The sequence below is a fragment of the Oncorhynchus mykiss genome, chromosome 21 (genome assembly GCF_013265735.2).
Source record: "Oncorhynchus mykiss isolate Arlee chromosome 21, USDA_OmykA_1.1, whole genome shotgun sequence".
Lineage (NCBI taxonomy): Eukaryota > Metazoa > Chordata > Actinopteri > Salmoniformes > Salmonidae > Oncorhynchus > Oncorhynchus mykiss.
In genome coordinates, this window is record NC_048585.1 from 19,761,829 (window position 1) to 19,786,294 (window position 24,466).

The following is a 24,466-nucleotide window of genomic DNA, read 5'->3' on the forward strand; positions in this document are numbered from 1 at the left end:
AAAAAAACAGATTAAATGTCATTTTACCCAATATGGCCTTATAAGTCAGTGTATACCAATGTTCCAGCCAACAGTGCTGTAGAGATCACAATGATGTGTTAGATGATTTGGATTTATAATGAACCTGAGGGCTGCATGATACACTAAATCAAGTGATAGGTGTGACATATCAAAAAGCTGATTAAACAGCGTGATCATTATACAGGTGCACCTTGTGCTGGAGACACAAAATGGCCACTCTAAAATGTTTTGTCACACAACACAAGGATCTGTACACAAATGTCCCTGTTTTTCCATGGCCTGCATGCTCACCAGAAATGTCATCCATTGAGCATGTTTGGAATACTCTGGATTAAATACGATACCGTGTTCCAATATACAGAAACATCACACCGCCATTGAAGAGGAGTGGGACAACATTCCACAGGTCACAATCAGCTCCTTGCACAACTTTGTGCAAAGGAGATGTGTCAAATGAGGCAAATGGTGGTCACACCAGATACTGACTGGTTTTCTGATCTACGCCCCTACTTCTTTTTAAGGTATCTGTGACCAACAGATGCATATCTGTATTCCCAGTCATGAAATCCCTAGATTAGGGCCTAATTTATTCATTTCAATTAACTGATTTCCTTAACTCAGCAAAATCTTTGAAATTGTTGCATGTTGCGTTCATATTTTTGTTCAGAATACTTAACAATGAAAAGCTGAGATGTCTTGAGTCAATAAGTATTCGACCCCTTTTTTATGGCAGGCCTAAATAAATTCAGCTCTTTGAGCATGGTGAAGTTATTAATTACACTTTGGATGGTGTATCAATCACTAAAAAGATACAGGCGTCCCACTCAGTTGCCGGAGAGGAAGAAAACCTTCTAAGGATTTCGCCCAACGAGTCCAGTGGTGACTTCAAAACAGAGTTTAATGGCTGTGATAAGAGAAAACAACATTGTAGTTACTCCACAAAACTAATCTACTGGACAGAGTCAAAAGAAGGAAGCCTGTGCAGAATACAAATATTCCAAAACATGCATCCTGTTTGCAACAAGGCACTGAAGTAATACTGCAAAAATACAAAGTGTTATGTTTAGGACAAGTCCAATACAACACATTACTCAGTACCCATCTCCTTATTTTCAAGCATACTGGTGGCTATATCATGTTATGTGTATGCTTGTAATTGTTAAGGACTGGGGAGTTTTTCAGGATAAAAAAGAAACAGAATGTAGCGAAGCACAGTAAAAATCCTAGGGGGAAGCCTGTTTCAGTCTGCTTTCCACCACACTGGGAAATTAATTCACCTTTCAACAGGACAATGGCCTAAAACACAAGGCCAAATCTATACTGAGGTGATTCTACAAAGTATTGAGCCAGGGGTGTAAATACTTATGTAAATGAGATATTTCTGTATTTCATTGTCAATACATTTGCAAAAATGTCTAAAAACAATTTGAATTCAGGCTGTAACACAACACAATGTGGAATAATCAAGGGGTATTAATAGTTTCTGAAGGCACTGTTTGTTGAAATATGGGTGGTATTACCCTCCAGTTCATTCCTTTTAGTCAAAGTTGTTTAAAGACTTCCCCCAGCTACGTCATCGGCCTCGAACCTTGCTTGAGGAACAATATAGAACAAAATACGTTTTGTTAAGTAAATCAGGTGACAGATCAGGTGAAAAGGTGACTGGAGTGCCACTTTAACAAAAAAAGGGGAACAGCTTATGTTATCCCTGCCATTCAACGCCCTCCAACATAAAAAAAGGTGCTTAACCTGTTCCATAGTGTGTTTGTTGTTCTATAGATATATGGTGCTTTTCTTACCTTACACATGAGCATCGGTCACACCCATATTTACATGGTCCACTGGCACTGGATAGGCCTACATCCTTGCTGGTGAAACAGTAAAAGGCACAGATTCTACTGGCTTTGGGATACAGTCCTGCATTACTTCAAACACTCAAAGTTTGATTTAATAGAATTGCAAACTTTGGGAGGAACAATGCGTTTTTTCACAAAAATCCGTCCTTCCATCACTCTGCCACTTTTTGGAATCGTACTTTTGGGGTATGTTGCGTTTTCTGTGTTTTATTAAGTCAAATTAGTGATATCGGATCTTTGGAGAAACTTCATCATAGAATAACATCAGAATACAAGTATTCTCATTCTGAATATATCAGAACAACATCAGAATACACTTGTAATGAAACAGGCTGTATGAGTGTTGTCATATTGATGGTTTCCACGATGATGATATTATCATTCATTATGTCAATCTATGAATTTTGCGAGTACCTCGTAATGCTTACACTGCCAGAAAGATTTACATCTCATCTTTCTAGTAAAAATTGTTTTAGAATTTGTTGAGGTGAAGTCAATTTTGAGGACACGAGCTCAAGTACACAGTATGAAAAAGATATGAAGATATGAAAAATCATATGATTTCTTTTCTATTCAACAAAAGTGTGGGAATTGGGCTTGAAATTATTGAAATGCTTTCTAAATATAGTAACAATCAGATTTAAATGACTTACTATAATATTAAACCTTTCTTATACCTGTAAAATACATATAATCATACTTAGTGTTTTATTTTCGTCTGGCATTAAGGCGGCGCTAGTGTCAAATGGCGTTTAAACTAGCGCTCTGCTATTTTCCATCGCTGGCGCCTAGGTTAGTAGTTTACCAGTTTTAGATCAACTGGTTTGCTTTGAAATATTTGAGGTGTGGGCTTAACAAGGTTCGCCAACGTGCGAGTTTCAAGCAGCGATATTGGTGATATTTAAGACTCATAAAGATGGTTTTAGTGGTAACGTAATTGGTTATGGCATTGATTTAGCAAGCGGAGGGGCAAAGTAGCTTAATGAGTAGCCTATAACCAATGTTTTAGTAAAATAACACGAGCAGTCAACAGACTTTCACATTTGTTTAAATTAGTTTCGTCCATGTGACCTCTGTGAATATTTTGGACTCATTAGGTCTATGTGCAATGCACATTGAATATAAGGTGTCAGTAAGGGACGTCAAGTTATTACCATAGACTGGCCATATCAACGGCGATGGTGGGCACATTTTATTATAAGGTTTGGGTCGAACATGCAGTGCATTTTCGAAATGCAAATTGCTCCAGTGCTCCATTCAGTGCGAATTCCATGGCCAATGGAGCCATGCATTTCCGTATTGTAGCAATGCAGTTTGAAAAATGTGGACTGCAAACATGTTCAACATATTTAGCAAATATGGGGCAGGCTATTTAACAATCTAGGTTAAAACGGACTAACATTCGAGTCACTTCCTAATGTTTAACATCCTTAATGTTGGAAACGAACATCATTATTGTGTCATCCAGAGTCACGTTTATTTATTTTCCAAGCCATAGCACACACTATTTTAGATAGCCGACAGCAGGTTTTTAAAGGACCAAAGCGTTCGATCTGATCCGTGTTTACCATGGAAAACTGACTAAAATGCAGGTATCATCACAGCCCCAGCTAACTTCCTGCTTTCCAACGCATTTTACCATGTGGCAGAGAGAAAAATGTCCAGTTTTATAATGCTATTCTACACATCTAGCCTTGGAGATAATTTTGTCACAACTAGTTTATTCATCAAAACCCAGACACACCCCTGAACCTTTAGTGTTACCGCCAGTGCTAAGATTTACCATTGGGTTATGTTTGTTAAAATAGAGCCCTTAGTAACAATACAAAATTGGCACAATTTCATATAACAAAAATACAACATAATTTCATAGAATTTAAGCAAGATAACCTTCACTAGGTCACGGAGGGGGTAGCCTACATCATTCTTCGGGGGTGGAACCTATACAAGTTTTTCTGCTCTAGAACAGGAATTACAGTGCTTTCAGAAAGTATTCACACCCCTTGACCTTTTCCACATTTTGTTGTGTTACAGCCTGAGTTGAAAATGTATAACATTTAGATTTTCTATCACTGGCCGACATACAATACCCCGTAATGTCAAAATGGAATTATGTTTAAAACATTTTTTTGTTAATTACACTCAACTAAAATATAAACTCAACATGTAAACTGTTGGGCCCATGTTTCATGAGCTGAAATAAAATATCCCAGAAATGTTCCATATGCACAAAATGTTTTATTTCTCTCAAATTTTGTGCACACATTTGTTTACATCCCTGTTAGTGAGTACACACTAAAGTGTGTTCCAGTTCCCGACGATATCCAGCAACTTCACACAGCCATTGAAAGGGAGTGGGACATCATTCCACAGGTCACAATCAACAGCCTGATCAACTCTATGCGAAGGAGATTTCACGCTGCATCAGGCAAATGATGGTCACACCAGATACTGACTGGATTTCGAATCCAAGCCCCTACATTATTTTAAGGTATCTGTGACCAACAGGTGCATATCTGTATTCCCAGTCATGTGAAATCCCTAGATTAGTGCATAAGTTATTTATTTAAATTGACTGATTTCCTTACATGAACTGTAACTCAGTAAAATCTTAGAAATTGTTTCTTCCTGCATTTATTTTTTTTTTCAGTATAATTAACCATGAAAAGCTGAAATGTCTTGAGTCAATAAGTATTCAACCCTGTTATTTAAAAATATATATTTAACTCGGCAAGTCAGTTAAGAACAAATTCTTATTTACAATGACGGCCTAGTAACAGTGCCTTGTTCAGGGGCAGAACGACAGATTGTCAGCTTGGGGATTTGACCTAGCAACCTTTCAACACTCTAACCACTAGGCTACCTGCTGCCCCAAAATTATTATGGAAGCCTAAATAAGTTCAGTAGTAAAAATGTGCTTTACAAATGACATAAATTGCATGGACTCTGTGTGCAATAATAGTGTTTAACATGGTTTTTGAAAGACTACCTTATACCATACGCATGAAATTATCTGTAAGGTCCCTCAGTCGAGCAGTGAATTTCAACAACAGATTCAACCACAGACCAGGGAGGTTTTCTAATGCCTTGCAAAGAAGGGCACCTATTGGTTGATGGGTAAAATGAAATAGAAAACAGACAGTGAATAGCCCTTTGAGCATGGGGAAGTTTTTAATTACACTTTGGATGGTGTATCAATACACCCAGTCACTGCAAAGATACAGGCATCCCACTCAGTAGCCGGAGAGGAAGGAAACCGCTCAGGGATTTCGCCATGAGGCCAATGGTTACTTCAAAACAGAGTTTAATGACTATGATAAGAGAAAACAACATTGTAATTACGCCACAAAACTTATCTAATGGACAGAGTCAAGATAAGGAAGCCTGTACAGAATACGAATATTCCAAAACGTGCATACTGTTTGCACCAAGGCACTGAAGTAATACTGCAAAAATACAAAGTGTTATATTTGGGGCAAGTCCAATATAACACATTACTCAGTACCCCTCTCCTTATTTTCAAGCATACTGGTGGCTGCATCATGTTATGTGTATGCTTGTAATCGTTAAGGACTGACGAGTTTTTCAGGATAAAGAAACAGAATGGAGCTAAGCACAGTCAAAATCCTACAGAAAAACCTTTTTGTCTGCTTTCCACCAGACAGTAGGAGATGAATATACCTTTCAGCAGGACAATAGCCTAAAACACAAGGCCAAAACAACACTGGACTTGCTTAACAAGAAACCATGAATATTCCTGAGTGGCTGAGTTACAGTTTTGACTGAAATCTATTTGAAAATCTATGACAAGAATCGAAAATGGTTGTCTAGCAATGATCAGAAACAAACTTGACAGAGCTTGAAGAATTTTGAAAAAAAATTATCTTAGAGACTTACCCAGAAAGACTCAAAGCTGTAATCGCTGCCAAATGTGCTTCTACAAAGTTTTGACTCAGGGGTGTGAATACTTGTGTAAATTGATATTTATGTATTTAATTTTCAATAAATGTACAAAAATGTCAAAAAAACATATTTTCACTTCGTCATTGTGGTGTTGTGTGTAGATGTGAGATGTTTTATTTATTTAAAACAATTTGAATTCAGGCTGTAACACAACACAATGTGGAATAATCAAGGGGTATTAATAGTTTCTGAAGGCACTGTTTGTTGAAATATGGGTGGTATTACCCTCCAGTTCATTCCTTTAAGTCAAAGTTGTTCAAAGACTTCCCCCAGCTACGTCATTGGCCTCGAACCTTGCTTGAGGAACAATATAGAAGCAACAAAGAACAAAATATGTTTAAAAAAAAAAAGTAAATCAGGTGACAGATCAGGTGAAAAGGTGACTGGAGTGCCACTTTAACAAAAAAAAGGGGAACAGCTTATGTTATCTCTGCCATTCAACGCCCTCCAACATAAAAAGGGTGCTTAACCTGTTCCATAGTGTGTTTGTTGTTCTATAGATATATGGTGCTTTTCTTACCTTACACATGAGCTTTGGTCACACCCATATTTACATGGTCCACTGGCACTGGATAGGCCTACATCCTTGCTGGTGAAACAGTAAAAGGCACATATTCTACTGGCTTTGGGATACAGTCCTGCATTACTTCAAACACTCAAAGTTTGATTTAATAGAATTACAAACTTTGGGAGAAACGATGCGTTTTTGCACGAATGTCCGTCCTTGGCTCTGCCAGTTCTTGGAATCGTACTTTTTTTATTAAGTCAAATTAGTGATATCTGATCTTTGGAGAAACTTCATCATAGTCTTAGAATAACATCAGAATACAATGTATGAGTGTTGTCATACTGATGGTTTCCACGATTAAGATATCATTCATTTTGTAAATCTATGAATTTTGTGATGTCCACTTTTGATAATCATGCTATTTAATTATAATATACTTCTGTTATTAGCGCTGCTCACATTGTTGAATTACGTCCACTTGTTGTGTATGTACTCTGATTACGCACCATTGTTCTTCTGTGTGTGTTAACACTTGTGTTTGCACAGAGCTGATAATGGCATTTAACCAAAATGTACGCTTCTCTGCATATCACTTCTTTTTACATAAGTGTTTTTGGGCATTGTCGATATCATAGCTGATGTACATGGTGTTAATCAATCCTCTTTCTATCTCCTTTTTAGAGTCCTGGTTTTAACATATTGTTACTCATCATTTGGGTAAGTTCGGAACTTGTTTAGTGTTCATTTGTTTGTATCTTTGTCGATGATATAATCCAATCTTGATAGAAATCCCATCCTGTATATAATCCCATCAGAAAGACACTATGCCATCATCTATTTTATAGGTGGTTGCTGAAATGTAGCTTTCTTAAAAAAAGCCCAGGGGGCTCATGACAATGAGAGTCAGGACCACAGATTAAGATCTCATTTGAGATCACATTTTCTGATTACAGTACCATTGTAAATATGGAAATAATTACATTTTGTACTTCTTTTCTGTTTGATTTGACATAAGTCACCTAAAATGTTAATTTTTTTCTTCAACAGTGAGGTGAAAAATAAGGATGTCAGAATTCTAGAAGTTTTGGGGTAAGACCATTTGTGTTACTGAACAAATAAACAAACAACTTATTTTTGTATACTTTTTTTGTGAACCCCTAACCCTCCACAACCTCTCCCGATGCTATCATTCAGTATTAACACAGTATTAACATTGAACCCCCTCTGAAGGTTGTGTCAGCAGGACCCTGTCAATTTCAGGCGGGAAAACTGTAGTTGTAGGACCCGGGACATGCTGTCCCCACAGGGGTGAGACTCTTCTTTGGTCTACTCTAATATAATAATCTCACCCGATACCACCTCTTTGCAAAACTCACCAACTGCAGCCATTTTGAATGCAGTACGCTATTTTACAATGTCATTGTTTGCATGGTCTTTTCAGACTCCTGTATAAGCAGCCCAGTGTGTTAAAGGGGTAAGTTATTATGAATGTATTATTGTTAGTAGTAGACATAGTATCAGTAGGAGAAGGTGCATTTGGAAGTACAGGAAATGTAGTCACTATGAAAGAGTTGCTTTAAGATGCATTGAATATCTCTGGGCGTTCACAAGCTTTTAACATGTCTTTTGTTTTTTCAGGCGCACCAATGTGGTAACTGTTACCCCTTGGTTGGCACCAATTGTCTGGGAAGGCACCTTTAATCCCTTGATTGTTGACAGCATTTACAAGCCTATGCACCTCAGCATTGCCACAACTGTCTTTGCGGTTGGCAAGTAAGTAGTCTCACACACGTCAGCCGTCCCTACCAGCATGTCTGGTAGCACTGAGCCTCAAATGTAGAATAACATTCGTAGTCAGTCATCAAACATTTCTGTAAAGAAAAACAATGATAAAGCCTTGCATTCCTATTTTTTTCTCGTTGTGTTCCCATGTTGAACCATTTCATGTGTCTGAAGGTAGAACTCCGCATATCCGGCAGGCCCAGAGAGAAGATCAAGTGCACGTATAGGTCTACCGCTGGCCAATCAGATACCTCATATCACCGTGTCTTTATGGTTTCCTCGAGCCTTAGGCTGTATAAAGAAGCCTCAAGCACACAGCAAAGTTGATACTGTGAAATTTCGAAACCTGTAAAGTCATGACTAGAGAGAGACTCAAGGGCACATCGACATATTTTCCACCCAGTCTGCTCAGGGATTTGAACATGCAACCTTTCAACTACTTAACCACTAGGCTACCATGAGTAACAACATGAATTGGTGCATGAGGCAGAAATAATGCAGTGCAACTTGAGTTTCGCCATCAGCTGGAAGAATGTCCCCTTTTTGTCAGCAGAGCGAGGGAGAGCGGAGGGATGATGAGTCGGATGAGAGACAGCTTCACTGCTGCTCTCTCCCTCCCTCCCCTCAGAATGGCCCCATCAGATGCAGACTATCAATCCAGTAAAATAAAATAAAAAACAAATGATTATGCTCTCTCAGCTGTGCCTCAAGTAATATAACAAATTATATATTACCAGTGTGATCATGTACCTACAATTTTGAAATATAATTTCAAAATGGTCTGAGAAGAACAGCATTGGAATGGCAATTCAAGCATAGCCCATATGCAGTGATGATAATGTATTGGGCCTATAGCCTATTGCACAAACCACATTGCTACAGAACTGTTTTTCTATGTTAATGTTGTTTAGGTATAGTCACGGGCAGAAGGGGTGCTGAGGGTGCTGCAACACCCCCTGATAAATTGAAAAACATCTTCCTGCAGCCATATTTTTTAAGTTATCTGAGTGGTAGAGCTTGGCCTGATGCTGTCAAAACGGGTACTACGTAATCATATTGGATGATAAATATCCTAGCTATGGCAGCTATTAGTCTACTATAGCGCCTGTCGGCTTGGTTGGTTGCTGTCTCTCGTCTCTCCCTCCCTCCTCCCTGTTCCCTGTGTCACTCACTCACACTCACAGTAGCCTACACATAGAGCATGGCCCCTGCTAGACCATCACTTCTCTTTACCTTTCTCTACCTCCTGGGTACATAAAAATACATGTCACCTGGACATGTACAAGAGTGACCGGTAAAAATAGGTTTAAACTTAGTTTGCACTTGCTCTGGTTACCTGAGAAGAAATGTTTAAAAAATGTACAACCCACACATTTTGTTCTTAAATGTTCCTCGCTGTTAAGTTCCACACTTTGACTGCCAACCTTTGAGTGCCTTAGTCTCCACTACACCCTTTTCCCAAACTAGTGAGTCTCAGTCTCAGCAGGCCTACCTCAAAGTTGGAAAATATCTTGATTTAGATTATACAGTCGTTGTAATGCTCCGGGTGTCGTGGGTGTGGAGTCAAATGCAGGAGACAGAGAGTTCAATGCTGCGCGTCCTTTAATCGCACCAATGCACCACAGGGTGCTCACAAAAACGTTACGTTCCCAAAACACAGGGAATCAAAATGTACAAATGGGACACAACGTGCCTATACCACAGAGCCGAAGGTTTACAATGAAATAATCCCGCACAACAACCAGGCGGGCCGGCTGTCTAATAAAGACAAACTAATTACACATTCACAGGTGCTACCACTCAACATACAAGGAGGGGAAGGAAAAACAATCAGTGGCAGCTAATAGGCCGGTGACGACGACCGCCGAGCGCCACCTGCCCGGGAAAGGGAAACACCCTCGGTCGGACTCGTGACAGTACCCCCCCCCTGACGCGTGGCTCCCGCAGCGCGCCGACACCGGCCTCGAGGTCGCCCCGGAGGACGAGGCGCAGGGCGATCCGGATGGAGGCGATGGAAATCCCTCAACATGGAGGGATCCAAGATGTCCCCCACCGGTACCCAGCACCTCTCCTCCGGACCGTACCCCTCCCAGTCCACGAGGTACTGCAGGCCCCTCACCCGGCGTCTTGAGTCCAGAATGGCCCGGATCGTGTACGCCGGGGACCCCTCGATGTCCAGCGGGGGGGGAGGGACCTCCGGTACCTCACTGTCCTGCAGGGGACCAGCTACCACCGGCCTGAGGAGAGACACATGAAACGAGGGGTTAATACGATAATAGGAAGGGAGTTGTAATCGATAACACACCTCGTTTATCCTCCTCAGGACTTTAAAGGGCCCTACACACTGCGGACCCAGCTTCCGGCAGGGCAAGCGGAGAGGTAGGTTTCGGGTCGAGAGCCAGACCCTGTCCCCCGGTACAAACACGGGGGCCTCACTGCGGTGGCGGTCAGCACTCCTCTTCTGCCGTCCACTCGCTTGTCGTAGAGATTCCTGGACGGCCCTCCAGGTCTCCTTGGAGCGCTGTACCCATTCCTCCACCGCAGGAGCCTCGGTCTGGCTCGGATGCCATGGTGCCAGGACCGGCTGGTACCCCAACACACACTGAAAAGGGGACACGTTAGTAGAGGAGTGGCGTAGTGAGTTCTGAGCCATTTCAGCCCAGGGAATGTATCGTGCCCACTCCCCTGGCCGATCCTGACAATACGACCGCAGAAACCTACCCACCTCCTGGTTCACTCTCTCCACCTGCCCATTACTCTCGGGGTGATAACCGGAGGTCAGGCTGACAGAGACCCCCAAACGTTCCATGAACGCTCTCCATACCCGGGACGTGAATTGGGGGCCCCGATCAGAAACGATGTCCTCCGGCACCCCGTAGTGCCGGAAGACATGGGTGAATAACGCCTCCGCAGTCTGTAGGACTGTAGGGATACCGGGCAACGGGAGGAGACGGCAGGACTTAGAGAACCGATCCACAATCACCAGAACCGTGGTGTTCCCCTGAGACGGCGGGAGATCGGTTAGGAAATCTATGGACAGATGTGACCATGGCCGCTGTGGAACAGGGAGGGGTTGTAGCTTCCCTCTAGGAAGGTGCCTAGGAGCCTTACTCTGAGCGCACACTGAACAGGAGGAGACATAACCCTTAACGTCCTTAGCCAACGTAGGCCACCAATACCTCCCCTGAAGGCTCCCCACTGTCCTCGTCACCCCAGGGTGACCCGAGGAGGGTAGAACGTGAGCCCACCGAATCAGTTTGTCCCGAACACCAAGCGGCACGTACCTTCGCCCCGCTGGACACTGAGAAGGCGCGGGTTCAGCCCGTAACGCCCGCTCGATGTCCGAGTCCACCTCCCATACCACTGGGGCTACCAGCTTCGATGCGGGAAGGATGGGAGTAGGTTCGGTGGACCCATCCTCCGTGTCATAAAGGCGGGACAGTGCGTCAGCCTTCACGTTCTGGGAGCCCGGTCTATAAGACAAAGTAAATCGGAACCGGGTGAAGAACATGGCCCACCTTGCCTGACGTGGGTTAAGTCTCCTAGCTGCCCGAATATACTCCAGATTCTGGTGGTCGGTCCAGATGAGAAAGGGGTGTTTAGCCCCCTCAAGCCAGTGTCTCCACACCTTCAGAGCTCTAACCACCGCTAGCAACTCCCGGTCCCCCACATCATAGTTACGCTCCGCTGGGCTGAGCTTCCTTGAGAAGAAAGCGCAGGGTCGGAGTTTTGGTGGCGTACCCGAGCGCTGTGATAGCACGGCACCCACCCCAGCCTCGGACGCGTCCACCTCCACTATGAATGCTAGAGAGGGGTCCGGATGCGCCAACACGGGCGCATCAGTAAACAGCGCCTTCAACTTGTTGAATGCTCCGTCCGCCTCTGCTGACCACTGCAAACGCACCGGGCCCCCCTTCAGCAGTGAGGTGATGGGAGCCGCTACCTGGCCAAAACCCCGGATAAACCTCCGGTAGTAGTTGGCAAAACCCAGAAAACGCTGCACCTCCTTTACCGTGGTCGGAGTCGGCCAATTACGCACGGCCCTAATGCGGTCACCCTCCATCACTACCCCCGAGGTGGAAATGCGATATCCCAGAAAAGAGACGGCTCGTTTAGAGAACACGCATTTCTCAGCCTTGACGTATAGGTCATGCTCCAGCAGTCTACCAAGCACCTTGCGCACCAGAGACACATGCACGGTGTGAGTGGCCGAGTAGATCAGAATGTCATCGATATAAGCCACCACTCCCTGCCCGCACAGGTCCCTGAGAATCTCGTCTACAAAGGATTGGAAAACGGCTGGAGCATTCTTTAACCCATACGGCATGACGAGGTACTCATAGTGGCCTGATGTAGTACTAAATGCGGTTTTCCACTCGTCTCCCTTCCGAATACGCACCAAACTATACGCGCTCCTGAGATCCAGTTTTGTGAAGAACTGCGCTCCGTGGAACGATTCCACCGCCGTAGCGATGAGAGGTAGAGGGTAACTATACCCCACTGTGATGGCGTTTAGACCTCTATAATCGATACACGGACGCAAGCCTCCCTCCTTTTTCCTCACAAAAAAGAAACTTGAGGAGACGGGTGAAATGGAGGACCGAATGTACCCCTGTCCCAGCGCCTCCGTGACATATGTCTCCATTGCCAACGTCTCCTCCTGGGACAGCGGGTACACGTGACTCTTGGGAAGCGCAGCGTCTACCTGGAGATCTATCGTACAATCCCTTCCCGGTCGATAAGGTGGTAATTTAGTCGCTTTCACTTTACTGAAAGCGATTGCCAAATCGGCATACTCGGGGGGAATGCACACCGTGGAACCCTGGTCTGGACTCTCCACCGACGTGGCACCGATGGAAACTCCCAAACACCTTCCAGAACACTCCTCTGACCACCCCTGGAGAACCCCCTGTTTCCACGAAATTTTAGGATTGTGCCGGGCCAGCCAGGGAGTCCCCAGCACCACTGGAAACGCAGGCGAGTCAATAATAAAGAAACTGATACGCTCCCTATGATTCCCCTGCGTCACCATGTCCAGTGGGACCGTGGTCTCCCTGACCATCCCTGACCCTAATGGCCGGCTATCTAGGGAGTGCACGGGGAAAGGAGAATCTATCGGCACCAGCGGAACCCCTAACTTAAGGGCGAGTCCGCGATCCATAAAGTTCCCAGCTGCGCCTGAATCGACGAGCGCCCTATGCTGGGAAGAGGGAAAAAAGCGAAGGAAAAAAGTTAAGACAAACATGTGGCCAACAGGGGGTTCTGGGTGAGTTTGATGCTGACTCACCTGGGGTGACCGAGAAGCGTTCCGCCTGCCATCTCTACTCCCAGACGGACCCCCCCAGCACCGATCAGACGTGTGTCCTCTCCGACCACAGTTGGTGCAGGGAAGGCCTCCTCCTCCGGTACCCCTCGGCGCAGCCCCTCCCAACTCCATCGGAATGGGAGCGGAGGGGCTGGGTGGTGGAACGCACAGGACCCTCTCTGAACGCCCGCGGGCAGCCAGCAGATTATCCAGTCGAATGGACATGTCAATCAGCTGATCCAGTGACAGAGTGGTGTCCCGACACGCTAACTCCCGGCGGACATCCTCTCGGAGACTACACCTGTAGTGGTCCATGAGAGCCCTGTCGTTCCACCCAGATCCGGCTGCCAAGGTCCGGAACTCCAGCGCGTAATCCTGGGCGCTCCTCCTCTCCTGCCTGAGGTGAAATAGTCGTTCTCCCGCCGCTCGGCCGTCTAGAGGGTGATCAAACACGGCGCGGAAGCGACGGGAAAACTCTGGGTAGTGCTCCCGCGCTGAGTCTGGACCATTCCAGACCGCGTTCGCCCATTCCAGGGCACGACCCGTGAGGCAGGAGATGAGGACACTCACCCTCTCTTCTCCTGAGGGAGTGGGTCTGACGGTGGCCAGGTATAGCTCCAGCTGGAGCAGAAACCCCTGGCAACCCGCCGCCGCTCCATCATAAGCCCTCGGTAGCGTCAGACGGAGGGTGCTGGAGTCGGGAGATGGGGAGTCCGGAACCGTGGGTGCCGAAGGTGGAGAGAGGAGCCCACTCCTCTCCCATCTGTCCATTCTCTCCATCACTTGATCCATCGCGGATCCGATCCGATGAAGGACGGTGGTGTGGTGGAGAACCCGTTCCTCCATCGATGGGAGAGGGTTGGCTGCTGCTCCTGCTGACTCCATCAATTTGATAGGTGCGGGATTCTGTAATGCTCCGGGTGTCGTGGGTGTGGAGTCAAATGCAGGAGACAGAGAGTTCAATGCTGCGCGTCCTTTAATCGCACCAATGCACCACAGGGTGCTCACAAAAACGTTACGTTCCCAAAACACAGGGAATCAAAATGTACAAATGGGACACAACGTGCCTATACCACAGAGCCGAAGGTTTACAATGAAATAATCCCGCACAACAACCAGGCGGGCCGGCTGTCTAATAAAGACAAACTAATTACACATTCACAGGTGCTACCACTCAACATACAAGGAGGGGAAGGAAAAACAATCAGTGGCAACTAATAGGCCGGTGACGACGACCGCCGAGCGCCACCTGCCCGGGAAAGGGAAACACCCTCGGTCGGACTCGTGACAGTCGTGGCCAAAAGAATGACACAAATATTTATTTCCACAAAGTTTGCTGCTTCAGTTTCTTTAGATATTTTTGTCAGATGTTACTATGGAATGCTGAAGTATAATTACAAGCATTTCATAAGTGTTAAAGGCTTTTATTGACAATTGCATGAAGTTGATGCAAAGAGTCAATATTTGCAGTGTTGACCCTTCTTTTTCAAGACCTCTGTGATCCGCCCTGGCATGCTGTCAATTAACTTCTGGGCCACATCCTGACTGATGGCAGCCCATTCTTGCATAATCAATGCTTGGAGTTTGTCAGAATTTGTGGGGTTTTGTTTGTCCACCCGCCTCTTGAGGATTGACCACAAATTCTCAATGGTATTAAGGTCTGGGGAGTTTCCTGGCCATGGATGTCATGTACTGTCATGTTGTGTCTTGTCTCTGTCCTTTCCCTTCACCCTGTCTCCCTCTGCTGGTCGTTGTTAGGTTACCTTTTCTCCCCCAATTTCCACCAGCTGTGCCTTGTCTCCTCCTAACCACCTCGTCACCCCGTTTCCCACCTGTTCCCTTTTTCCCTCTGATTAGGTCCCTATATCTCTCTCTGTTTTTGTTCCTGTCCTTGTCGGATTCTTGTTTGTTGTGTTTCATGCCTGAACCAGACTGTCGTCATGTTTGCTGTAACCTTGTCTTGTCCTGTCGGAATCTGCCGGTCCGTCTGAGCCTACCTATGTTTGGTAATTAAAGAAGCTCTGTTTAAGTTAATTCGCTTTTGGGTCCTCATTCACGCACCGTAACAGAAGAATCCGACCAAGAATGGACCCAGCGACTTCGGATCCTCTCCACTCAGCCGTCGGGATCCAGGGAGCGATGCTAGGCAGACACGAGCAGGAAGTGTCTGCTGCTCGACATGCCGTTGAGACCCTGGCCACCCAAGTCTCCAACCTCACAGAACAGGTTCACCATCTCCGCCTCGATCCACCGGCCACTTCCAGGGCTTTCGAATCTCCGGAGCCCAGAATCAATAACCCGCCGTGTTACTCTGGGGAGCCCACTGAATGCCGCTCGTTCCTCACCCAGTGTGATATTGTGTTTTCTCTCCAGCCCAACACTTACTCCAGGAACACTGCTCGTGTCGCCTACGTCATATCTCTCCTTATTGGACGGGCTCGTGAGTGGGGCACGGCAATCTGGGAGGCAAGGGCTGAGTGTACTAACCAGTATCAGGACTTTAAGGAGGAGATGATACGGGTTTTTGATCGATCTGTTTTTGGGGAGGAGGCTTCCAGGGCCCTGTCTTCCCTATGTCAAGGCAATCGATCCATAACAGACTACTCTATTGAGTTTCGCACTCTTGCTGTCTCCAGTGGCTGGAACGAGCCGGCCTTGCTCGCTCGTCTTCTGGAGGGTCTCCGCGCAGAGGTAAAGGATGAGATTCTCTCCCGGGAGGTTCCTTCCAGCGTGGATTCCTTGATTGAACTCGCTATTCGCATTGAGCGACGGGTTGATCTTCGTCACCGAGCTCGTGGAAAGGAGCTCGCGCTCTCCGTCGCCCCCCTCTCCGCATCACTACCATCTTCCTCTGCCGGCTCGGGTGCTGAGCCCATGCAGCTGGGAGGTATCCGCATCTCGACTAAGGAGAGGGAACGGAGAATCACCAACCGCCTCTGTCTCTATTGCGGTTCCGCTGGTCATTTTGTCACTTCATGTCCAGTAAAAGGCCAGAGCTCGTCAGTAAGCGGAGGGCTACTGGTGAGCGCTACTACTCCTGTCTCTCCTTCAAGATCCTGCACTACCTTGTCGGTCCATCTACGCTGGACCGGTTCGTCAGCTTCCTGCAGTGCCTTAATAGACTCTGGGGCGGAGGGCTGTTTTATGGACGAGACCTGGGCTCGGGAACATGACATTCCTCTTAGACAGTTAAAGGAGCCCACGGCCTTGTTCGCCCTGGATGGTAGTCCTCTCCCCAGGATTCAGCGTGAGACGCTACCTTTAACCCTCACTGTTTCTGGTAATCATAGTGAAACCATTTCTTTTTTAATTTTTCGTTCACCTTTTACACCTGTTGTTTTGGGCCATCCCTGGCTAGTTTGTCATAATCCTTCCATTAATTGGTCTAGTAATTCTATCCTCTCCTGGAACGTCTCTTGTCATGTGAAATGTTTAATGTCTGCTATCCCTCCTGTTTCCTCTGTCTCTTCTTCACAGGAGGAGCCTGGTGATTTGACAGGGGTGCCGGAGGAATATCACGATCTGCGCACGGTGTTCAGTCGGTCCAGGGCCACCTCTCTTCCTCCACACCGGTCGTATGATTGTAGTATTGATCTCCTTCCGGGAACCACCCCCCCCCGGGGTAGACTATACTCTCTGTCGGCTCCCGAACGTAAGGCTCTCGAAGATTATTTGTCTGTAGCTCTTGACGCCGGTACCATAGTCCCCTCCTCCTCTCCCGCCGGAGCGGGGTTTTTTTTTGTCAAGAAGAAGGACGGGTCTCTGCGTCCCTGCATAGATTATCGAGGGCTGAATGACATAACAGTGAAGAATCGTTATCCGCTTCCTCTTATGTCTTCAGCCTTCGAGATCCTGCAGGGAGCCAGGTTTTTCACTAAGTTGGACCTTCGTAACGCTTACCATCTCGTGCGCATCAGGGAGGGGGACGAGTGGAAGACGGCGTTTAACACTCCGTTAGGGCACTTTGAATACCGGGTTCTTCCTTTCGGCCTCGCTAACGCTCCAGCTGTCTTTCAGGCATTAGTCAATGATGTCCTGAGAGACATGCTGAACATCTTTGTTTTCGTTTACCTTGACGATATCCTGATTTTTTCACCGTCACTCCAGATTCATGTTCAGCACGTTCGACGTGTCCTCCAGCGCCTTTTAGAGAATTGTCTTTTTGTGAAGGCTGAGAAGTGCACTTTTCATGCCTCCTCCGTCACATTTCTCGGTTCTGTTATTTCCGCTGAAGGCATTAAGATGGATCCCGCTAAAGTCCAAGCTGTCATTGATTGGCCCGTCCCTAAGTCACGCGTCGAGCTGCAGCGCTTTCTCGGCTTCGCGAACTTCTATCGTCGTTTCATCCGTAATTTCGGTCAGGTGGCAGCTCCTCTCACAGCCCTTACTTCTGTCAAGACGTGCTTTGAGTGGTCCGTTTCCGCCCAGGGAGCTTTTGATCTCCTCAGGAATCGTTTTACATCCGCTCCTATCCTTGTTACACCTGACGTCTCTAGACAGTTCGTTGTCGAGGTTGACGCGTCAGAGGTGGGCGTGGGAGCCATTCTTTCTCAGCGCTCCCTCTCTGACGACAAGGTCCACCCATGCGCGTATTTTTCTCATCGCCTGTCGCCGTCGGAACGTAACTATGATGTGGGTAACCGCGAACTGCTCGCCATCCGGTTAGCCCTAGGCGAATGGCGACAGTGGTTGGAGGGGGCGACCGTTCCTTTTGTCGTTTGGACTGACCATAGGAACCTTGAGTACATCCGTTCTGCCAAACGACTTAATGCGCGTCAGGCGCGTTGGGCGCTGTTTTTCGCTCGTTTCGAGTTCGTGATTTCTTATCGTCCGGGCTCTAAGAACACCAAGCCTGATGCTTTGTCTCGTCTCTTCAGTTCTTCAGTAGCCTCCACTGACCCCGAGGGGATTCTCCCTGAGGGGCGTGTTGTCGGGTTGACTGTCTGGGGAATTGAGAGGCAGGTAAAACAAGCGCTCACTCACACTCCGTCGCCGCGCGCTTGTCCTAGGAACCTTCTTTTCGTTCCCGTTCCTACTCGTCTGGCCGTTCTTCAGTGGGCTCACTCTGCCAAGTTAGCCGGCCACCCTGGCGTTCGGGGTACGCTTGCTTCCATTCGCCAGCGTTTTTGGTGGCCCACCCGGGAGCATGACACGCGTCGTTTCGTGGCTGCTTGTTCGGTCTGCGCGCAGACTAAGTCCGGTAACTCTCCTCCTGCCGGCCGTCTCAGGCCGCTTCCTATTCCCTCTCGACCGTGGTCTCACATCGCCTTAGATTTTGTCACCGGACTGCCTTCGTCAGCGGGGAAGACTGTTATTCTTACGGTTGTCGATAGGTTCTCTAAGGCGGCTCATTTCATTCCCCTTGCTAAGCTTCCTTCTGCTAAAGAGACGGCACAAATCATCATCGAGAATGTTTTCAGAATTCATGGCCTTCCGTCAGACGTCGTTTCGGACAGAGGTCCGCAATTCACGTCTCAATTTTGGAGGGAGTTTTGCCGTTTGATTGGGGCTTCCGTCAGTCTCTCTTCCGGCTTTCACCCCCAGTCTAACGGTCAAGCAGAATGGGCCAATCAGACTATTGGTCGCATCTTACGCAGTCTTTCTTTTCGCAACCCTGCGTCTTGGTCAGAACAGCTCCCCTGGGCAGAATACGCCCACAACTCGCTTCCTTCGTCTGCGACCGGGCTATCTCCTTTTCAGAGTAGCCTCGGGTACCAGCCTCCGCTGTTCTCATCTCAGTTCGCCGAGTCCAGCGTCCCCTCCGCTCAGGCTTTTGTCCAACGTTGCGAGCGCACCTGGAAGAGGGTCAGGTCTGCACTTTGCCGTTATAGGACGCAGACTGTGAGGGCTGCTAATAAGCGTAGAACTAAGAGTCCTAGATATTGTCGCGGTCAGAGAGTTTGGCTCTCCACTCAGAACCTTCCCCTTAAGACGGCTTCTCGCAAGTTGACCCCGCGGTTCATTGGTCCGTTCCGTATTTCTCGGGTCATTAATCCTGTCGCAGTTCGACTTCTTCTTCCGCGATACCTTCGTCGCGTCCACCCGGTCTTCCATGTCTCCTGCATCAAGCCCGTCCTTCGCGCCCCCGCTCGTCTTCCCCCCCCCCCCCCCATCCTTGTCGAGGGCGCACCCATCTACAGGGTCCGTAGAATTTTGGACATGTGTCCTCGGGGCCGTGGTCACCAGTACCTCGTAGATTGGGAGGGGTACGGTCCTGAGGAGAGGAGTTGGGTTCCCTCTCGGGACGTGCTGGACCGTGCGCTGATCGAGGATTTCCTCCGTTGCCGCCAGGTTTCCTCCTCGAGTGCGCCAGGAGGCGCTCGGTGAGTGGGGGGGTACTGTCATGTACTGTCATGTTGTGTCTTGTCTCTGTCCTTTCCCTTCACCCTGTCTCCCTCTGCTGGTCGTTGTTAGGTTACCTTTTCTCCCCCAATTTCCACCAGCTGTGCCTTGTCTCCTCCTAACCACCTCGTCACCCCGTTTCCCACCTGTTCCCTTTTTCCCTCTGATTAGGTCCCTATATCTCTCTCTGTTTTTGTTCCTGTCCTTGTCGGATTCTTGTTTGTTGTGTTTCATGCCTGAACCAGACTGTCGTCATGTTTGCTGTAACCTTGTCTTGTCCTGTCGGAATCTGCCGGTCCGTCTGAGCCTACCTATGTTTGGTAATTAAAGAAGCTCTGTTTAAGTTAATTAGCTTTTGGGTCCTCATTCACGCACCGTAACAATGGACCCAAAATATTGATGTTTTGTTCCTCAAGCCACTTAGTTATCACTTTTGCCTTATGGCAGGGTGCTCCATCATGCTGGAAAAGGCATTGTCCGTCACCAAACTGTTCCTGGATAGTTGGGAGAAGTTGCTCTCGGAGGATGTGTTGGTACCATTCTTTATTCATGGCTGTGTTCTTAGGCAAAATTGTGAGTGAGCCCACTCCCTTGGCTGAGAAGCAACCCCACACATGAATGGTCTCAGGATGCTTTACTGTTGGCATGACACAGGACTGATAGTAGCGCTCACCTTGTCTTCTCCGGACAAGCTTTTTTCCGGATGGCCCAAAGAATAATTTTCATCAGAGAAAATGACTTTACCCCAGACCTCAGCAGTCCAATCCCTGTACCTTTTGCAGAATATCAGTCTGTCCCTGATGTTTTTCCTGGAGAGAAGTCTTCTTTGCTGCCCTTCTTGACACCAGGCCATCCTCCAAAAGCCTTTGCCTCACTGTGCGTGCAGATGCACTCACACCTGCCTGCTGCCATTCCTGAGCAAGCTCTGTACTGGTGGTGCCCCGATCCCGCAGCTGAATCAACTTTAGGAGACGGTCCTGGCGCTTGCTGGACTTTCTTAGGCGCCCTGAAGCCTTCTTCACAACAATTGAACTGCTCTCCTTGAAGTTCTTGATGATCCGATAAATGGTTGATTTAGGTGCAATCTTGCTGGCAGCAATATCCTTGCCTGTGAAGCCCTTTCTGTGCAAAGCAATGATGATGGCACGTGTTTCTTTTCAGGTAGCCATGATTGACAGAGGAAGAACAATTATTCCAAGCACCACCCTCCTTTTGAAGCTTCCAGCCTGTTATTCAAACTCAATCAGCATGACAGAGTGATCTCCAGCCTTGTCCTTGTCAACACTCACACCTGTTTTAACGGGAGAATCACTGACATGATGTCAGCTGGTCCTTTTGTGGCAGGGCTGAAATGCAGTGGAAATGTTTTTTGGGGGATTCAGTTCATTTGCATGGCAAAGAGGGACTCTTCATAACATTCTGGAGTATATGCACATTGCCATCATACAAACTGAGGCAGCAGACTATGTGAAAATAAATATTTGTGTCATTCTCAAAACTTTTGGCCACGACTGTACATTATGTCATAATTACAGAAAATTTAGTTATCCTCTTGCCATATGAGACGGGCAACTAAAACTTACTTGGTTCTCCTTGTATTTTAGGTATGTGCGCTTCCTGCGTGACTTCCTAGAGACTGCCGAGAAGCATTTCATGGTGGATTTCAAAGTGCACTACTACATCTTCACTGACCGGAGGGAAGATGTGCCAGCGGTGGTCCTCGCTCCCGGTAGAAATGTAACCATCATCCCAGTCCCTGGCTCCAACCGCTGGCAGGAGATCTCCTCCAGGAGGATGGAGATGATCCAGACCGCCATCGAGAACCAGATAGGCAAGGAGGCGGACTACATCTTTTGCTTGGATGTGGACACGAAGTTCCACGGACGGTGGGGGGCAGAAACATTGAGCAGGCTGGTGGCCACTATTCACCCAGGTTACTATGAGCAGACCCACGAGCACTACCCTTACGAACGCCGTCCTGCCTCACGGGCCTACATCCCCGCGGGGGAAGGAGACTACTACTATGGAGGCGCCACCATCGCTGGCTATGTGAGGGACGTGCACAAGCTGACAAAGTACTGCCGCGAGCAGCTGGAGGCCGATGCCGCCAACTCCATCGAGGCGGCATGGCAGGAGGAAAGCCACCTGAACAGATATCTCCTTTACAACAAGCCCACTAAGATTCTGTCTCCGGAATACCTGTGGCAGGACTTCAAGGCCAAGAACAACGAGGTGCAAATAATCCGCTTCTCTCAGGTCAACAAGAACTATGCAGAGGTTCGGCCCAACGTGAAGAAAAGAAAGTAATGCTGTGGCCACTGTCGCACCAAGATTCAGGATCTAGGCCAGGGAGGAGGATACTGCTATTTGTATACATTGAAGGTGGCTGGATCAGTAAACAAGCTTATGTTGTTCCGCTTTTCTCTCAATTAGTTTATATCCTTTACCGCTAAAGATGTATTATAGACATGAAGGGCTGTTTCCATGTAGAAATGTTTGTCAAAGGAGCAGAAGTGTGGATAGAGGGTGAGTTTGTGAAATGAATGTGCAATTAATACTGATAATACATAATATTTGTGATATTTGTGTTATTTGTGTCATTATTCGTTTTATATATATATATATATATATATATATACAGTGGGGAGAACAAGTATTTGATACACTAACGATTTTGCAGGTTTCCCACTTACAAAACATGTAGAGGTCTGTAATTTTTATCATAGGTACACTTCAACTGTGAGAGACGGAATCTAAAACAAAAATCAGGAAAATCACATTGTATGATTTTTAAGTAATTAATTTGCATTTTGTTGCATGACATAAGTATTTGATCACCTACCAACCAGTAAGAATTCCGGCTCTCACAGACCTGTTAGTTTTTCTTTAAGAAGCCTTCCTGTTCTCCACTCATTACCTGTATTAACTGCACCTGTTTGAACTTGTTACCTGTACAAAAGACACCTGTCCACACACTCAATCAAACAGACTCCAACCTCTCCACAATGGCCAAGACCAGAGAGATGTGTAAGGGCATCAGGGATAAATTGTAGACCTGCATAAGGCTGGGATGGGCTACAGGACAATAGGCAAGCAGCTTGGTGAGAAGGCAACAACTGTTGGCGCAATTATTAGAAAATGGAAGAAGTTCAAGATGACGGTCAATCACCCTCGGTCTGGGGCTCCATGCAAGATCTTACCTCGTGGGGCATCAATGATCATGAGGAAGGTGAGGGATCGGCCCAGAACTACACGGCAGGACCTGGTCAATGACCTGAAGAGAGCTGGGACCACAGTCTCAAAGAAAACCATTAGTAACACACTACGCCGTCATGGATTAAAATCCTGCAGCGCACGCAAGGTCCCCCTGCTCAAGCCAGCGCATGTCCAGGCCCGTCTGAAGTTTTCCAATGACCATATGGATGATCCAGAGGAGGAATGGGAGAAGGTCATGTGGTCTGATGAGACAAAAATAGAGCTTTTTGGTCTAAACTCCACTCGCTGTGTTTGGAGGAAGAAGAACGATGAGTACAACCCCAAGAACACCATCCCAACTGTGAAGCATGGAGGTGGAAACATCATTCTTTGGGGATGATTTTCTGCAAAGGGGACATGACGACTGCACCATATTGAGGGGAGGATGGATGGGGCCATGTATTGCGAGATCTTGGCCAACAACCTCCTTCCCTCAGTAAGAGCATTGAAGATGGGTCGTGGCTGGGTCTTCCAACATGACAACAACCCGAAACACACAGCCAGGGCAACTAAGGAGTGGCTCCGTAAGAAGCATCTCAAGGTCCTGGAGTGGCCTAGCTAGTCTCCAGACCTGAACCCAATAGAAAATCTTTGAAGGGAGCTGAAAGTCCGTATTGCCCAGCAACAGCCCCGAAACCTGAAGGATCTGGAGAAGGTCTGTAGGGAGGAGTGGGCCAAAATTCCTGCTGCAGTGTTTGCAAACCTGGTCAAGAACTACAGGAAACGTATGATCTCTGTAAATGCAAACAAAGGTTTCTGTATCAAATATAAAATGCTCATGAATTACTTAAAAATCATACAATCTGATTTTCTGGATTTTTGTTTTAGATTCCGTCTCTCACAGTAGATGTGTACCTATGATAAAAATTACAGACCTCTACATGCTTTGTAAGTAGGAAAACCTGCAAAATCGGCAGTGTATCAAATACTTGTTCTCCCCACTGTGTGTGTGTGTTTGTGTGTGTGTGTATAAATATATATATATATATATAACATACAGGACGATAGCTCTCCAGGAACAGGGTTAGAGACCACTAAACTAAGGTCATGAGGCATTTATACTGTAAGTTTTATTCTGCAAGAAGCAATGGCTATATATCATTAATTAAAAAGTCAAAAAATGTATGCACCAATCACATATTCCCCCTTTAATAATAATAATAAATATATATATATATATATATATATATATATATATTTATTATTATTATTAAAGGGGGAATATGTGATTGGTGCACACATTTTTTTACTTTTTAATTAATGATATATAGCCATTGCTTCTTGCAGAATAAAACTTACAGTATAAATGCCTCATGACCTTAGTTTAGTGGTCTCTAACCCTGTTCCTGGAGAGCTATCGTCCTGTATGTTTTCACTCCAACCCTAATCTAGCACACCTGATTCTAATAATTAGCTGGTTGATAAGCTGAATCA

General features: G+C 46.5%; 1 protein-coding gene across 1 annotated transcript; it reads left to right on the forward strand.

Moving 5' to 3' along the window:
* Positions 1-1,833: 1,833 nt before the first annotated feature.
* LOC110499918 (globoside alpha-1,3-N-acetylgalactosaminyltransferase 1-like) lies at positions 1,834-22,357 on the forward strand. Its single transcript, XM_021576981.2, has 7 exons — positions 1,834-2,063; positions 7,030-7,065; positions 7,396-7,437; positions 7,579-7,656; positions 7,790-7,822; positions 7,987-8,121; positions 21,382-22,357. Exons 1-7 carry the CDS (start codon positions 1,999-2,001, stop codon positions 22,082-22,084), a joined length of 1,092 nt encoding a protein of 363 aa, XP_021432656.1. The 5' UTR covers positions 1,834-1,998; the 3' UTR covers positions 22,085-22,357.
* The last annotated feature ends 2,109 nt before the right edge of the window (positions 22,358-24,466 follow it).

What these genes read in the sequence shown, in the direction of transcription:
- LOC110499918 (XM_021576981.2), top strand. Translation starts at nt 1,999, where the DNA reads ATGCGTTTTTTCACAAAAATCCGTCCTTCCATCACTCTGCCACTTTTT. An exon ending in TTTGGAATCGTACTTTTGGG is followed by an intron (nt 2,064 to 7,029) that starts GTATGTTGCGTT and finishes TCTCCTTTTTAG; the next exon opens with AGTCCTGGTTTTAACATATT. An exon ending in CAGCCCAGTGTGTTAAAGGG is followed by an intron (nt 7,823 to 7,986) that starts GTAAGTTATTAT and finishes TTGTTTTTTCAG; the next exon opens with GCGCACCAATGTGGTAACTG.